Consider the following 17,653-nt stretch of genomic DNA (forward strand, 5'->3'; position numbering starts at 1 on the left):
ACACAATGGAGGCAAACACCTGTTTGCTGGGTTGATTCAAATGGGGCTTGTCAACCAAACTCTATTTTTTCGTGGTGAGTTTCCACTGAGAACCAGTTTGTCATAGCGTCAGCCTGAACCTTGTTTATGAACAGGCAGGTTCCTTATAGCTCAACCTCTGATGGAATGTCTTTACGACGAGAGGTCTAAGATCACGCACGTAATTGTTGAGCAACACACATCAGAAGTGGTTTGACTATTTCAACAAGCTGTGTAGACGTCAGTTACTACTCATGACATTACTGATCGGAAGCAACCTCCATACTGTAACCCCGCATCACGCTTCACAGTAAAAGGTCTATATTTAGATAAGGAGTATTAAGATAAGAAGTATTTATTGCAACGCTGAGGAACTACCGTGTATCCTTAGAAGTTCATGAATATCCAATACTCCAGTTTACTCCAGTTCAACGTAACCTTGACCGCTGATATCAAGCAGGTTATCATTATACTGAATCTTTCACCTTTCAAATGAGCAGACCTTCTATTGGAGGAAGCAGGTGGAAGAGAGGGTAGGCATGTTGGAGTATAACATCTTCAGATATCATGTCTTAAGAGATAGACCACCTACACTCCACTCCTTCTTATAACAAGTGACAAAGTCATGTTGTACAGAAACCAAAGTGTTGTACTGTACATAACATAGAGGTGACAGCTGTAGCTAGATTAAAAGGGAGACGTCTACTCTGGCACCTGACTACCAGAACAAACATTAATACCCAAATCTGTGGTTTCACCCCCTTGCATGAGGAACATTGAGGGTCAATTGAGGTTCAAGGAGCCAGTAGAATCGTGTATTTATCCCCTACAGAGAGGAACCCGTTTCTCTGCCTGGATTTAGCCGCTGCCGAGTATCAGATTACTGCAGGATGCTGACGGTTCGTCTGTTTGGAGTAAAATATGGGCAGGAATATGAAACTGACCAACTGTCATAAAGACCATAAAGGGCACGGCTGAGAAAGACTGTTGGACCCTACAAAACTCTGCACCTCAGACAGTCAGACAGACAGACAGACAAACAGGCAGACAGACTGACAGAGACACAGACAGGCAGACAGACAGGCAGACAGACATATTTACTGTTTTGGGCTGAAGACCAAGTTTCTCAAGTAAGCGTCCTTGACATGTAGTTCGACTGGCTTGGATGGTGTGGTGTGATGTGATGTGAAAAGCAAGAATATTATTGCAGGTTTTGACTATAAAGCGAGGCAATTTCTCAAACACAGCATTGTCCTTATCTTTGTAGTCTACAAGTCTCTCTGTCTATCTCACTGTGTGTGTGTGTGTGTGTGAGAGAGAGAGAGAGAGAGAGAGAGGGAGAGAGAGAGAGAGAGAGAGAGAGAGAGAGAGAGAAATGTATTCATGTCCATCTGTCTGTGTGTCTATGAGGAAACAGTGCACCTGGCATCAAGGCCGGTATTGTACATACCAACTCCTCCAGTGCTAAAGTAAGTCTGTGTCTTAAGGAACACGCGCCGCGCCCTCTTCCACTACACGGACAGGGAGGAATAGGGATTCACTTATGCAAAACAAGAGTCAACAAGGGCTGGCTCTCTGTTCCATCGCTCATCTCATCATTGCAGGTTATTTTTCACTATAAACGGTTCATCCCCTGTTCCTCATCCTCTCTCGACCCTCTCCGCTCACGACACGGTGTAGAGAGCCATCGATGGCAGATTTGTAATGGGTTGTAGCGTGCCTGTTAACTAATGACATATACATAACCATGTAGAGGCTCCAGAGAGACTCTACATGAAGGGACCTGAAGGGAATAGCCCTTCAGGTCACCGATGAGACTGTTGTTGCTCTAACAGACATCACACATTAATACAGACCCAGCTACCACCTACAGGAGGTCATTAAATCACAACATCTAGCCACTCTGGCGGGGGGAGGAAGGGTAAATGCTTGCACGGTCTTTTTAGTGTCGTTTAAAAGTTAATTCATTTTATTTTTAGATTTGGTTCTGACTGTGTCTGCTCTGGTTAGGCCTGGTTAGGACTCATACTTGCTGGTCAATGATTAGTCTCAGAGGGCTTTGGCCTGAAGGAACAACTCAGATATGTACTTGAAAACAGAAGACTTTATTCCCCAACACCTCGCTGACAAGGAAGTGCTGACCTTCTGACTAGGGAGTTGCCACTCTAAATGACTGACCTTAAACGCAAGTGGCCGCCCTTGAACGGAGCACACAACGTTAAACATTTAATAAACAATACACAGTGGGCCAGGCCCATAGGTTGGCAAACATCCTCCCTCTGACTAAGACTGCACTGAAACCACTTCCTTCTCGGCAAACAGGTTATATATTCCATCTGTATATGTCCAGGGTATCATATGTGGATATGATAGTCTAGTCTTCACATTGCGTGTGTATATGTCTTAGGGTATTTTATGTATATTGCCTGTTGTTATGCTGTTGCATCGAAGGTTAACACACCTGAACATTTCACTCACTGGCACATTTGTGTACTTTAATGAAATGACAAAAAAGTGATTTGACTTGACGTTGGACACACTGGCAGCTGTAGCATCTAAGCAGGTCGTTACCTGGATTACTCTGTGGGCCTAAAACCTGCCCATTTATTAAACACTCCTCTGCACCTCTATTTGACTGTTATAAGATAATTTGTTTACAAAAGCCAGTGCCCAGTGTGGTTTGAGATCTAGCCTGTCTATAGACTCAGTGTGTCCTGGTGAGTCAGCCAGGTAGGAAACAGGAGGACAGACCAAGACAACACAGAGGCGGACCAGTAGCCTACTGCACCAAGCCAAACACATGCAAAACATCTCAGGGACATGCTATCTGAGAACGTCATCACTCCGACATGGCATGCAACACCCTGTTCCACAAATCTCAACACTTCCTCATATATTTTCCCATTTGATCCGAATAAACAACAACTTGGTGCAAAAAAGTCTACTGTTGAGCTGTTAATACATCATCAGCCGGTGAGTTAACCTCCTGCTGGGCTGGGCCTTCCCTCTCATTCGAATTATTGATCATCTACTGTCAGCGTGTTGGGGTGCTGGTTGTTTGAAATGTTGATTGAAAACTTTTTGGAATAGAGAATCCACAGTTGTCTTGCATGATCAGCTGCATGCACAACTTAACAATGAATAGAGCTAATCTATTCGTGCAAGAAACGACCATCAATTAGAGGCAATTTTCTCAATTGGCACAAACATTCACAAAATGTTCATGCAATAGGCCTATTCACAAAGAACATTAAATGAACAATAGCCCACGTTTAGGCTAGAACTAAATCACGTCAAAAGTGACCCATACAAGACCAACACAACACATGCGAGAAAACGTATTGGGATGTCAAACAAAGAAATGGGATGAGAAACTTACCGTACTCGGAGGTCTCCTCCTGTTTTTTACCCATTGCTACCTGCTACAGCTCTCCCTTTCCCCTGCTTAATAGGCCTACCTAAGACCTACAGGCTAAACTACAAAAAAAACTAAAAGAAATCGATGAAAGAAAGTTCAGTCCCTACGCGTTAACAGTCAACTTGATCTGAGGAAAATCTTTCTTCCTCGCATCCGTAACCAGGTAGTGACTGCGGCGCCCCGGGGGGTGCGCACCTGTTCCGCTGTCACGAACATCCCCGCCCCGCGTTCTCCTCTGACTGACCGGCTCCACCAACGCCCCCTGCTGTCATGATGAATAAAAATGACCAGAAATCCATACATCATCCGATCCCGGTCCTTTACCTTGGTCCCCTATAAGCTAATACATCCATGCGTATAAGTGGGTTAAATATCATGACTACCTTTGTGTTTAATTGGAGGTCTCGTTCAGTTTTCTGCCCAGGCCACATGCCATTAAATTAATTCTATGAAAATACAACATTGACAGAAAAAGGCAAGTCAATTTTATACTCAAATTTATTACACTGATTAAAACAAATAAATGGATATAAAAAACATTTAGATTCAATGCTACCCCTAGGTCCCTAAATTCATATGCTTCACAACAGTATCCTGGACAGTATCATAGGTCCATGAAATGCACTGTTATTTGGCACAGCAGGATGTGAGCACAACTGGCGACAGCGCAATGTGGTGCCACTTCTTGTGATCTCTCAAGGCAAAGGAGCATAGTGCCATTACAGTAAAGAAATACTGTATTTTATTTTAGTCGTTCATGTCCCATACAAAGTAATGAGGGTCTCACTTGAACAATAACTGCACACACTGACAAGAGAACTGATAGGGACAAGGCGTGATATCTAATGGAACACATGCAACAGGCCCCAGGTGATGCCTAGGAGTTTCCCAGCATGGTAAGCCCAAGGTCAGTCCCTGAATCTGGGCACGCCTCCAGCCGCGCTAGCCTGCTCTGCTCCAAGGCGATGGCCTCCGCTGAGTGTTTGCATTTCTCTGATCCACACTGGCAGGTGAAGTATTTGCTCTTGATGTCCCAGAATCGGTCTCCATAGTCGAACCTGGCCAGGAACAGAGAGACATGAATATAACCGGCTTTTATAAATGATGTCATTTTGAAGTGGAGGAGACGTGCAGAAAAGAGTGATTCACAAAAACATCAGTCTGCTTCGCTGCAGCCACTCGTCGTCTCCTCCTCAAAGCGCATCAGAGCGGAAGGTCCTAAGGTCGTCACCTCCTACATGTACGCATTTGGAGAACCCACAGAAAGTCCCTTTAAATTCACCCACTTTCAGAAAAAAAAATCCCTCCGTCTCTTACTAGAGATTCTAAGCTTGGCACTGGACTGGACTGGACTAGCCTATAGCGGCAGCGAGTGGTCAGCACTGGACTGGACTAGCCTAGCGGCAGCGAGTGGTCAGCGTGGTCTGCCTCACCCCGGCTTAGATTCAGATCTTTATTTGTCACATGCAGTGAGTGGTGTGGTCAGCGATGGACTGGACTAGACTGGACTAGCCTCACCCCAGCCTAGTGGTAGAGTGTGGTCAGCGTGGTCAGCCTCACCCCAGCTCCTGTGTTGGACTAGCCTAGCCTCTAGCGGTAGCGTGTGGTCAGCCTCACCCCAGCTCCTGTGTTGGACTAGCCTAGCCTCTAGCGGTAGCGTGTGGTCAGCCTCACCCCAGCTCCTGTCGTGGACTAGCCTAGCCTAGCCTCTAGCAGTCGTGTGTGGTCAGCCTTACCCTCCTGTGTTGGACTAGCCTAGCCTCTAGCGGTAGCGTGTGATCAGCCTCACCCTCCTGTCCTGGACTAGCCTAGCCTCTAGCGGACACACAGACACATCAGTCCACATCCGGCTTAGGCCTGGACCTGATGCTCTGAAAATTTAATTTAATGTAATTTATTGTTCTTTAAATGTTCTTAGCCATTAGACAAATATATTCCAGGAGCTTGCTCCAGGTTGCCTGTTTCAATATCTGTGTGGTCTGTATGGCTCTATGTTCTACTAAACCTGTTCTGCCTTCCCTCTCCCTAGTGCCTCTCTCTCTCCCTCCTATCTTCTAACCAGGTCCAGTGGATGCCCCACTGTCACCAGCAGACCTCCCGGAGTCCGATAGATACCCCTGTGTCTGCTGTGGATGTCGTAGCATGTCCGTAGAATGTTCTCTCTCCTATGATGCTTTTTAGCCTCTCTTACTCTGAAATGTAATTTAATGTAATGTATTGCTTTATAAATGTTCTTAGCCGGTAGACAAACATACTCCTGGAGCTTGCTCGATCGCCTTGTTGAGAGGGGCCAGGGAAGAATTTTTACAGCTCACTTATCTGGCCCCCGGGTGATTACTGTTTTTTTGCTTCCCTCTGGAATATGTAGATGTGGGTCGTATACCCACCTCCCTGGTTCTCTGTAAAGCGCATTGTGTTGCCTCTGGGTATGAAATGCGCTATACAAATAAAGCTTTAATTGCTTGATTGATTGATTGATAGCGTGTGGTCAGTGTGGTCAGCCTCACCCTAGCTCCTGTCCGGTCAGGATGTCCCGCGAGCTGAAGAAGGCGATGCGAGGGAATCGCAGGTCCTGATGCAGCATGAACACGCGCACCGGGATGATGTTGGGGTCGCACAGGTGGTTGATGAAACGGCTGATGTTGCCGTAGTAACGGGCGTCGATGCAGTAAACCTCGCCATCCTGTGGGCGGGAGACACGGTTGGCACAAAAGTTAGCATTTCCTGCGTGTGCAGTGTGCCTACACTGTGTGTAGTATGAGTGTATTAACTTCTAGAGTGAGAAATGCCTTTGACGACCACCTCAGACTAGCTAAAGCTTACCTTGTTGTCCAGGTCGAAGAGGTAGGAGTCGTCTTCTCTAACGTCTGCCTCTGCGTCGGAGATCAGCTCTCCTACATATCTATGGAGAGAGCAAGACCATGTAAACACACCTATATTAATACTGTAGAATGATTAATCATTTGAACAGGAAAGTCTGCATCTCTGGTTTAGCTCCCAAAAATTATTTTATTGAGTAAACACCCAAGTGTAACGTTTCGAGCCCTGCCAGCTCTTCCTCAGACTGAGATTAGTTCATCTAGATTAATCATACCATCGCTCATTCCACTGGTCAACTAACAAATTTGCACGCTCACGCACACACACACACACTTACTCGCAGATGAAGCTTCCCTGGGGGATGTCCTGCAAGGCTCGTACTCCCCAACCCATCTTCTCTGTACGATACAGCTGCAGACGCACCCTGATAGACAGAGAGAGACAGAGAGAGAGAGAGAGAGAGAGAGAGGGAGAGGGAGAGAGACAGAGAGAGAGAGAGAGAGAGAGAGAGACAGATAGAGAGAGAGAGAGAGAGAGAGAGAGAGAGAGAGAGAGAGAGAGAGAGAGGGAGAGGGAGAGGGAGAGGGAGAGGGAGAGGGAGAGGGAGAGAGAGAGAGAGTCAGGCACAGCTAGAGACTATAGCACCATTTTTAACAACTCCAGGTCTCCGCTTTCAAAATGCAGAAGCGAGAGTTTGTTGTGTTACATGATGTGTTGTGTGTGTGTGTGTGTGTGTGTGTGTGTGTGCCTATAATATTGTATATGAGCGATTATAAGGTCTTACTTGATGCCGGCCTGTACCACTCTGTTCTTGCAGGTGCGGTAGCAGGAGCAGGCCATGTTGCACTCGAATATGAGGGGAGGTTCGATCTTGTTAAACTCCTGTAACAACCGCTGGTCCTGCTCAACAGAAACGACGCCAAGTCAAGACCACCGCTGACCGGGGTGAAAGAGAGATGGAATGGCATGCTACACATTCTCCACGAGCTTCACTTCAGCTAGCCACCCCCCCCCTCACTGTCATGGACCCGTCCCGCTGACGGTCAAGCGCAGGCAGGGCACCACTCACCTTGTCGTACCAGCAGCGAATGCTGAGCTGTCCGCACAGACAGTTACTGGAAGAGCAGTCGTCCGAGCAGCTGCAATGCTGAGGGGACACGGGTAAGGTGTGTGTTGAATAACAAATGTCTGCATGTGTGTGTGTGTGTCTTGTGGGTGTGGGTTGTGAATGCGTATCGTTTTGTTTGTATTCGCATAGGTCGGCGTGCGTGTGTGATGAACACGACGCACGTTTTACCTGTAAGTGTGTGATGTTGCGGTCGATGTTCATGGCCGAGGTCTCGCAGTTCTCTGAGACGTACTTGTAGTCGGAGGGACAGCCCTCGTCGTCCACTGCGTTCACACAGGGGATGGGCACGTTCTCGTAGCCCTGCGCCACGTCACTGCAGGGGGGGAAGGGAGGGGACGAGGGTTAGAACCGTTCTCGGCGGAGGAGGGGAACAAGAGAACACAGTCACTGGACTAGGGGTGGAGGGGGGAGGGAGGGAGAGAGAGAGAGAGAGAGAGAGAGAGAGAGGGAGGGAGTTGTACAGAGGAGGAAAGGGTCAAAACAAGGGTACAACAGTCAGACAGACAGACCAGGTAGCCGTCTTCGATGACGAGCGCACCGACATTACAGACCGGCCACCGACCTGCAGATGATCTTCTCCGTCCGAATCATGCGATTGGCTATCCCCCTCCGCAGCTTCCTGTTGATCTGCAGCGATACCCAGACCGGCGAATCGGCACGAGCCAGCGTGAGGGGCGTGTCCCCTTCCCTGTTCATGATGTCGATGTCGGCGCCTCTGGAGAGGAACAGCCTGAGGGGGCGAGAGGGAGAGAGGTGACCCGAAAGCTTATTGGCCAGACTATATAGAGACAGAATGGGCTGAGAGGGTCTAGCCTGAACCAACGCCACTTTTACACAGTCCTCCCAATACGCTGGAGGAAGCAGAGGGAACTTTTGTGTGCAACTCTGCGTACCCCTTCACTGCACACACTGTAACCCAGATGACCCTCACGGGAACATTACCCGCACCCTTGGAAGTCAGAGCACCGACAAAACAACTACGACGCCCCCCCCCCCTCTCCACCCCACCTCCATCTTAACGGCTGTGACTAACTAAAGGCGGCGGTCTGACATGTGACAAGAGCCACTCACGTGACGCACTCCAGGAATCCCTCCCTGGCGGCGATGTGCAGGGGCGTGTCCCCGTGCAGGTTGACGGAGGTGAGGGGGCAGCCGGCGTTCAGCACCAGCTCGGCGATCTCCACGCTGCCGGCGAACGACGCCCAGTGGAGACACACGTTCATCTCCTGGCCGGGGAGAGAGAGGGGGAGGATGGAGGGGTGGTGGGGGGGGGGGCGTAGGGGGAAGGGAGAAGAGAGACAAAAACAAAAAGAGAAAGAAAGCAGAGGAAGACTGGTAAGTAAGTGTGACAGAGCGTGCCACCGTATAAAGAAAACAAACAGAAGAGAGGAGCACATTCCAGATGACCATATATTCTGCCTCTAAACTGATGTAGCTCGTCACCCGGGCAGCGCCGGACAGAACGCAGTGACCAGCTGACCTTGTCCTTGATGGTGACGTCGGCGCCTCTGTTCAGCAGAGCCCGGATGACATCCAAGTGCTTATGCTCCGCGGCCCAGATGAGCGGGGTCCAGCCTCCGCTGTCCTGTGGGGGAGGGGGCAGGGGACCAGGGAGACACACACACACAACGGTCAGAACTCAGCCACAACACAATGTCGTCCTGTTGGCCAAGGCCAATGGTGTTCATGTCCCAATATATATACACTGTCCACCGGGGGGGACACGTGGTTTTAGCCAATGTGTGGTTGAACCCCAAAAAATGGATACAAAAAGTTTTCCATGGATTGTGGTACCATTGGGCATGCTAAATAAGATACTCAAAATCTAGGAAAGTCTGACTTCCGGAAAGAGGTAGTTTTCAAGATGGCGTCCAAGATGGCTGCCAGGAGCTTAAAATGGCTATATCTCAATTACTATTCAGTATGATTTTGGTGTCTAACCCTAGTTTTTAGGGCTCTGGGAATACGATTGAATCAGTGAAATTACCCTCACCATCTTGGATTTATTGACAAATCCAAGATGGTGTCCGAAGAGGGCCATTTTAAGCTCCCAGCAACCGTCTTGGAGTCCATCTTGAAAATTACCCCTTTCAGATTTTTGGGTGTATTTTTAAGCATGCCTAGAGGTACCAAAATCAATTGGAAAAACCTTTTGTATTAATTTTTGGGGGGTTAGGCAGTTATTTTTCATATGGTGACCCATCTGTAATAAAAAAACGGTTAACTAGTGATATGCAGAGAGACTACGTAGATCAAGACCATTAACCCTAGGGAGGAATGTGTTAGTGCTATAGACAAACAACATGACTCATAATCTACAGACATAAACAACACGCACAGGAATGAGGGTGGGAGTTTCTCTCACACACACACACACACACACACACACACACACACACACACACACACACACAGAAATCTACTGATCCGAGAAAAGATAGTAAACATAATATTTTTGCCTCATCATTAAGTTTAAAACTGCAGTAAACAGAAGACTGGATATAGTCGGACTAAACTGGATACAACACACATTCTCAACGCTCATAAACGGCAAAGTCAATGGGCACCGTGGGGACAGGTGAACTACACAATGTGGGAGACGGTGACGAAGACAGCGAGACGGGGAGTGAAAAAACACACACACTGACTTGTTTGCAGCTGCCACCCTGTCTAGAGACCAAGAGGGATCCTCTCACGCTCTGCCCCACCTGTGCGTTAATATCCACCTGTCCCGTCTCCAGCAGCAGGGTCACGAGGTCCAGGCTGCCCTGCTTGGCCGCGTGGTGCAGACTAGTGTACCCGTCCTCCTCCTGGAGAAGAGGGGGGCAGGGACAGGATGGACGAGGGGTGAGAGAGAGAGGAAGGAGAGTGGGAAAGTACAATAATAGGATGGAAGAAAGGAGACAGAGAGAGAGAGAGAGAGACCGAGAGAGACACAAGAGACAGAATGGGAGGATGGGGCTTTAACATTTTGACAAACAAATCTCCTGCTGGCCTCTGACCGAAGAGGCGTGATGTTAGAATCATTACACATGCTAGAGGAACTGGCTACTGAATGCAGAAGCAGTCCAGCATTGATGTTCCCGGGCACTCACAATGTGGTAGACACAGGCTCCACTCTGGACCAGGTATCTGGCCACCTCTACATGGTTGTTGACTATAGCCTCGAAGAGAGGGGTCCTCGTGGTCTTGTCTTGGGCGTCTAACTTAGCGCCTGCCTGCAAGTACACAAGACAAAACAAAGGAGTCATCATGGGGGCGTGGTGTCTCGCGCACAATGGCGGCGTAACGCGAGGGATGCTAAATGAAAGCACGGCCAGGGACATGCTATGCACTTGCGTGTACTGAATCTCTTTGCACGTGTGCGTGCATTTTCAAATCCAGAGCGCAAGGGTATTGGACGGGTTGCACAGTGCGGCTGGGGGAGTGGCCGACCTGGACGAGCATGTAGCAGACCTCCAGCAGGCCTCTGGCGGCGGCGGCGTGGAGGGCCGAGCGTCTGTTCTGGGAGTCTGCCTGGTAGGCCGGGTCGATCCCCTCCACTGGAGCACGCACGCACACACGCGCGCGCGCGCACACACACACACACACACACACACACACACACACACACACACACACACACACACACACACACACACACACACACACACACACACACACACACACACACACACACACACACACACACACACACACACACACCAAACAGTCAGAGACACACACACACACAGACACACAGGCACGGTAGGGAAGACGGTTAGAAGTAGACAGTTAGTTGACTCCATCTCTCTCACTCTTCTCCCCTCACTGGCAACGCCTCCACACAGTCACCCTGTATCTGGAATACGTAGTAAACACCGCAGATCGCCGTGGAGACAGGGGGCCGTAAACACGATGACACTCACTGAGCATGAGCAGAACCCTCTGCACCTCCCCCTGCTTGGCGGCTGGGTAGAGCTGGCGGGGGTGGAACCTCAGCTTCTTCCTCCTGGCCAATCACAAACAAGGAACACCACCGTGTGAGCAAAGGACCTTATGTGCGGACGGCTGTATTACTCTTGTTTCATTGTTCATCACATGAACTCAAAAACAATCGTGACTGATGCACAAAATGTCTATTTGATTCTATTCTCCTGCCTCTCAGTGTCCTGGGTGAGGATGGCCTTCTGCAGCGCCGCCCTGCTGGGCCCAGCCGGGAGTGCGCCGGGGCTGATGGGCTTCCCGTTGGGCAGGCAGAGGGAGGGGCCCACGCTGTCCACGCCCCCCTCCGCCGGCGGGGTCACGCCCTCCGGGGGGGCCGGGCCCGGCGGGGGCTGCTGGGGGGGCAGCTGCTGCTCGGGGTCCCGCTTCACCACGCCACGCCCGCGCATGCGCGCACTGGGAGGGGGGGAGAGGGGGGGTGGGGGAGAGGGGTTAGAGAGGGGGAAGAGGAGGAGAAAGAGAGAGAGGGGGGAGGGAGGAGGGAGGTTAGAGAGGGGGAAGAGGGAGGGGAGAGGGGTTAGAGAGGGAGGGAGGGGGGGGAGAGATTACATCAGAGACGGGCTTGAGTACAAGCATCACATTCCATAAAGCCACATAGTCAAGAATCACACCCACCACCCCCCCCGCCCCGCCCCGCCACCAACCTGATGGGGGCCTCGGGCTTCTTCCCGTTCTTCGTCGCCCCGGTGGACGCCGCCAGCGAGAGGGCGGGGAGCGCGGGCGGCGGTAGGGACGGCGCAGTGGTGGACGAGGCGGACATCGTGACGACCGTGGCGGCCGCGGCCGACGGGGGGATGGTGACCTCCTGCGCCTCGGAGGCGTCCTCACCGCAGTGGGGGCAGAAGAGCATGCCGGCGCCCATGCCGCGGCCCCGGCCGCCCCCCAGCACTGACACGCAGCCCCGGTGGAAGCGGTGGGCGATGCGCTGGTCCGGACAGCACTCCAGGAACGTGCCCTGGGAGGGGGGGGGGGGGGGTGAGGAGGAGGGGACAACAGGGGGTTAAAGGTCAGGCCGTGAAGGTCAGGCCCTTCCCCCACCCCGTGACGACCCCCGTTCGGGTCGGGAGACGGCTCAGTGTCCTACAGCCGATAGCGGCTCTTGACATCGTCCTTTAAAGAATGAGGTGTTGTTTTTGCAGCTGTGCTTTTCTCACCCTTGCTTGGTACTAGGGCTGGGTATCGATTCGAATTTCAAGAATCGATTCGATTCCGATTCACAAGGTTCAGAATCGATTATCACGATTCAATTTGATTCGATTCAATATCGATTCGGTTAGTGTTACTAAAACCTTTTTTTTTTTTTTTTTTTGCTGTAACCTTAATTACATGACCGCCAAGTTAGAGTATGCAACACATCAACAGGCCTACTACGGCTGGGTATCAATACTGATTTCCAAAAATGAATGAATGAATGAATCATTGAATAAATTAATGAACTATTCATTCCTTCATTTATTCATTCATTCATTAAATAAAAGATCGATTTTGGGATTCATGAATCGATTCTGAATCATTTGATCGATTGTTTTTTTTGAACCCAGCCCTACTTGGTAGGGAGCATTGTTAAAGAGCATGTTGTCTCACCGCTATGCAGAAGTAGCCACAGCCGGGGCAGCAGTGGTGCTTGACCATGTGTGACCGGTGGCTCTCGCACAACACCATGAGTGACACGCGACTGGACGGACGCATAGTCTCCCCCTTCACAATGATATTGGTACAGCCCACCAGCTGAGAGAGGGAGAGTGAGAGAGGGAGGAACGGTTGAAGGGGTAGAGTTAGTTCTCTCTTAATCTAAGTGTCATACATTAAAAGGCCATACATATACAACAAATAAAGTGTCACATCTTCACACAAGACAACCGCAGTCTCATGAACACTTAGTTTGAGGCTGTTCTCACACACACACACACACTCACACATCCTGTAGACGGACACACACCTCTCCGTTGATGCTCTCCGTGGCCATGCATTGCCTGCTGGTATGTTGACTGGCCCCGTCCACACGAGGAGCCTCCATCCTACAGCTGCAGAGAGGCAGCTCCTCCAGTCTCTCCGTCTCCCCGGCATCACTGCCCTCTACACACACACACACACACACATACAACCGTTAGACTACCTCTCCACACACACACACACACACACACACACACACACACACACACACACACACACACACACACACACACACACACACACACACCCGTTAGACCCCCTCTCCCCACACACACACACACACACACACACACACACTTAAGACCCTCTCTACACACACACACACAGACACACGTACGTAACCCCTCACAGCACAAGTAACTAACAATAACAGTGACTCACCCGTGTGGACCACAACATCTGCATCTGAACTGAGACCCACAGATAGAGACATACAGACTCTCTCTCTCTCTCTCACTCACTCTCTCACTCACTCTCTCACTCACTCTCTCACTCACTCTCTCACTCACTCACTCACTCTCTCACTCACTCTCTCTTTCTAGCACCAGTCCTACCATGGGAAAGGATAAATAGCCACACGCTCTGAAAAGCAGATTAAAAGTTGATACTGAATATATGAACTCTCTCCCTCTCTCTCTCTCTCTCTCATAAACACACACCAGATATATCAATATATAACAATATTCTCCTCACCGTGCTGAGGTGAGAGGGTGAGGCTGTCCAGAGAACCCAGAGGAACCTCTGTGTACTCACTGGTCTCTCCCAGAGCTGCTGCAGCAGACACCGCTGAGAGGCAAGAGTCACACAGTATCAACAGACCACCACCACCACCGACGTGGCTGGAAGCGTTCATATCAACATCACATTCATTAGTCATTTATCAGACGCTTTTATCCAAACTCGACTTACAATAATTGCATTCAACGTAGATCATTTGCTTCGATACTGTTCAGACCTAAATAGCACAGGGCCCTTTGTCACTCACCTCCCCCCATCTCTGCCCCTTCAGCTCTCTCTCTCCCTTTGCCCCGCCCCGGCTGCGTCCATGGAGATTCACTCCGCCCCTTGGTGCCCTGACTCCTCCTTCTTGGGTCTGGCTCTTTGCTCTGTTGAGACGGAGTGTTTGTTTCAAAGGGAGGGAGAAATTAAGCACCTCATATACAGTCAAGCCGGAAAGTCTGCACACCCTTTTCAACTTCTCCACGTTTTATCACGTTACAGACTTATGGATTCGATTTTGGATTGTTCTTTGTTTTTTTTCTCAGGCCTTGCCTGCATTTCTAAATTAAGACTATTATTTAATAGTCATTAGTAACTAAGTAGTAATTAGTTATTTGGCATAAGTTTTTCTTTATGGTATTTTCTTAAGATATTTTGTATTTTTAGACTGCATAGGCCCATTAGGCCCGAATCCACCGCACTTGAGTTTGCGCCATAGGCTTACAGTATATGATCCCATTTTTTTCAGGCCGCCTACATCCATCCAAATTATTGAAATACATTAAATTGAATGCACTGCTATTACGTAATTTAATTTGATCATAATCATCATTATTGTGGGGCTATAGTAGTAGGCCTAGGTAATAATAAAAATAACATAACGGGCAATGGCAAAATTGCAAAATGCAGCCTAAAGCCTTTAAGGTCTTGATTTTAAATGAACAGCAGTAAAAAGAACATATGTCCTGATTAAAAAAGATGAAAACAACAATCACCTATTTCAACTTGTTAGATTGTAGACTGCTACAGACATTTTCTTCGTGGGGTTTATCTGGGCTTGATTCTTTCTGTTGTGTTGGCTATGAAAGAAAATGTAATGAAAATGGCGCTAATGAAATCAATCCTCAATAACAATAGCCTACAGCCAACACAAAGTTATCAAAACAAGGATGTTTGACCTGATATCTTAATATAAACCATAATTAGTAAACAAAAGGCTGACTTGCAAGTGGGAGAGACCGGCTGCAGGCCTGTGTTCCACACCCGTGTGTGTGACTTGTAGGGAGAGAGCCTATCACACTCAGGGCTGTAAAATGATGTTCCATGTCTAGGTAGGCTACTTCAAAACACTCCTGTTTCGTCCGTCTATTTTATTAGTGTTATGCATTTTTTGTCTAACAAAGTATAAGCTTTGCGATTGCTCGACCGATAGAATTTCAACAAAACAACCGTAGATCGAAGTCACCCCTAAAAAAAATTGCCATAATTGGTGTGACACAAACACTGGCCACTACCATTGGTGAATGTCATTTCATTTGCCAACAGCAGTCAACAAGGCCGATGCCGATCTTCGGCTGATGCATCGGTGCATCCCTATCAAGCAGTATCAGTGGAAAGAAAATGCACCTCAACTCCCTTTTGGGTGTCATACCAAAGGATGTGCACACTTTTGTACATATGATATTTTATTAAATTAGCACAAATGTCTAAAAACCTGTTTTCACTTTGTCATTATGGGCTATTTTGTGTGGAATTTTGAGACAAAAAATGAACTCGATCTATTGTAGAATAAGTCTGTAACGTAATAAAACGTGGAGAAGGTGGAAGGGGTGTGCAGACTTTCCGGCTTGACTGTAATAACAAAGTTTTACCAATGAGAGTACTGGACAGGTAGAAACACTCACCTGGTCTGACTCCTCCAAACCCCTTTCATGCGGCTTTGCACCTGTCCCAACATTCTCTGACTACAAAAATCATAGAATAGCAAAGTTCAAAACACGAACTGTTCTCAGGATTTGGAGCACTTATAAAGCTTTGTAATGGCTGTATACAACATTTTGAAGAAGGGTATTAAGAGACCTTGCTGTCTGTGTCATCTCTGCCGTAGCGCTTGTAGATACGAAACTCTTCCGTGTCTTCATCCAAATCCTCTAGCCAACTGTAGCGCTGTCCAGAGGAGGCCGTGGCGACCGGTTCCGACCCCCTGCCAGGCACACGGTCTGTCTGAAAGTCAGAGGGGGTGCTTTTTAGTGGCCACAAATCGCTAATTGAGAGCTGCATCCCTGCGATCTCTGTTACCCTCCTCCTCCGACCCTCAAGACTCACCTTCTGCTCTTTCTCCAGGCCGCTGTCAGTCCTCTCGGGTGTGGTGCCAGAGCCCGGCTCTAGTCTTCTCCTCTTGGCTGCTTCTGGTGAGAGAGGTAATCGATCCATTACGATCTTCATTCACACATTTTTATAGAGACGGACAACAGTCTCAGCCTTCCACACACAGACATTCAAGACCGTATAAATGCACACAAGATGCCAGACTGACCGGTATCACTGCCAGTGGAGAAGCTGATCACGGGCTCTGACGGGTTGACCAGCATGAACGGTGACTCGATGCACCTCATCTGGAAAACCGGGAGTCAGCGAATCATAAAATATTTCTGAGTGGTGTACATACATTACTGACATTACATAAGAGGAACATAACAGATATTTCGTAGATCCAGGAATTTCGGCTTCCAGGAAACCCACCTGTGATATGGGAGGTCTGTTCATGGTCTTGCGGGCACGGTGGATCTTGTTTGGGGTGGCAGAAACAGGCGGGGCTAAGGATGAGGAGGGAGGTGGAAGGACAGCTTTACTGCTGCCAGGTCCAGAAAGACTCATCTTTGCTCGCCCCGGAGGGGACGAAGAGGAGGTGGAGGAAGAGGAGGAGGAGGAGGGCAGAGAGGAGGAGGTGGAGGAAGAGGAGGAGGGCAGAGAGGAGGAGGTGGAGGAAGATGAGGAGGGCAGAGAGGAGGTAGAGGAAGAGGAGGAGGAGGGCAGAGAGGAGGAGGTGGATGGAAGGGTCTTGGCTGCATGACCTGTGAGAGAGGGAATGAGCAATGAGACATCACTGAAAAGGAGAGGGGGAGAGAGGGGGAGAGAGGGGGAGAGAGGGAGAGAGAGAGAGAGAGAGAGAGAGAAGAGAGTAATAGAGGGAGAGACACAGAGAAAGAGTCAATATATTGTACATCATCTTCTACCTGCAAGCGTTCTGCCAGATGTGCTGGAAGCGGGGGGTGCTATTCTTTCGCTCTCCTCCTCTCCTTTAGAGGCCCTCCGCTGCAATAGTGAGGACGACACCAACGCGCCCATGGCCTCCGTCTCCTTGCTAGTGTCTGTTGAAGTGGGACCTGCATCACCTGGGACAGGCATAATACAGAACCGTACCTACATTAGTAATGTAATAATGAGCAACATGTGTGTGGGTAGCTGACTAGTCCATTGACCCTCAATAGGCTATGTATCAAGAAATCCACTTCTGTGCAATCTAGCTACATATACCTTCATCCGATGTTTCTGGGCGTTTCACTTGAGGTTCCTTTTCGACATCTTTGCTCTCAGGCGACTTCTGCACA

The 17,653-nt window shown here is 49.1% G+C and overlaps 2 protein-coding genes across 2 annotated transcripts in view; both read right to left on the bottom strand.

The window, feature by feature from the left end:
* The window catches only part of slc44a4 (solute carrier family 44 member 4), a gene marked incomplete at its 5' end in the record, with an annotated part of 16,046 nt that extends 12,615 nt beyond the window's left edge, over positions 1–3,431 (bottom strand). The window contains one exon of the mRNA XM_084455120.1: positions 3,398–3,431. Within this exon, the coding sequence (XP_084311246.1) occupies positions 3,398–3,431 (34 nt within the window). The remainder of the gene's footprint in view (positions 1–3,397) is intronic.
* A 547-nt stretch (positions 3,432–3,978) lies between these two features.
* ehmt2 (euchromatic histone-lysine N-methyltransferase 2) lies at positions 3,979–17,642 on the bottom strand. The gene is made up of 27 exons (XM_084455573.1): positions 17,580–17,642; positions 17,279–17,437; positions 16,785–17,116; positions 16,579–16,657; positions 16,368–16,450; positions 16,122–16,265; positions 15,947–16,006; positions 14,308–14,428; positions 14,016–14,108; positions 13,309–13,445; positions 12,954–13,097; positions 12,014–12,324; positions 11,526–11,765; positions 11,294–11,376; positions 10,821–10,927; positions 10,481–10,603; positions 10,094–10,195; positions 8,866–8,970; positions 8,457–8,611; positions 7,948–8,115; positions 7,554–7,698; positions 7,326–7,403; positions 7,041–7,156; positions 6,594–6,680; positions 6,260–6,338; positions 5,944–6,119; positions 3,979–4,494 (listed from the first exon to the last, which is right to left on the bottom strand). Exons 2-27 carry the CDS (start codon positions 17,388–17,390, stop codon positions 4,314–4,316), a joined length of 3,561 nt encoding a protein of 1,186 aa, XP_084311699.1. The 5' UTR covers positions 17,391–17,437; positions 17,580–17,642; the 3' UTR covers positions 3,979–4,313.
* Positions 17,643–17,653: the final 11 nt, after the last annotated feature.

Source organism: Borostomias antarcticus, assembly GCF_949987555.1.
Source record: "Borostomias antarcticus genome assembly, chromosome: 21".
Classification (NCBI taxonomy): Eukaryota; Metazoa; Chordata; class Actinopteri; order Stomiiformes; family Stomiidae; genus Borostomias; species Borostomias antarcticus.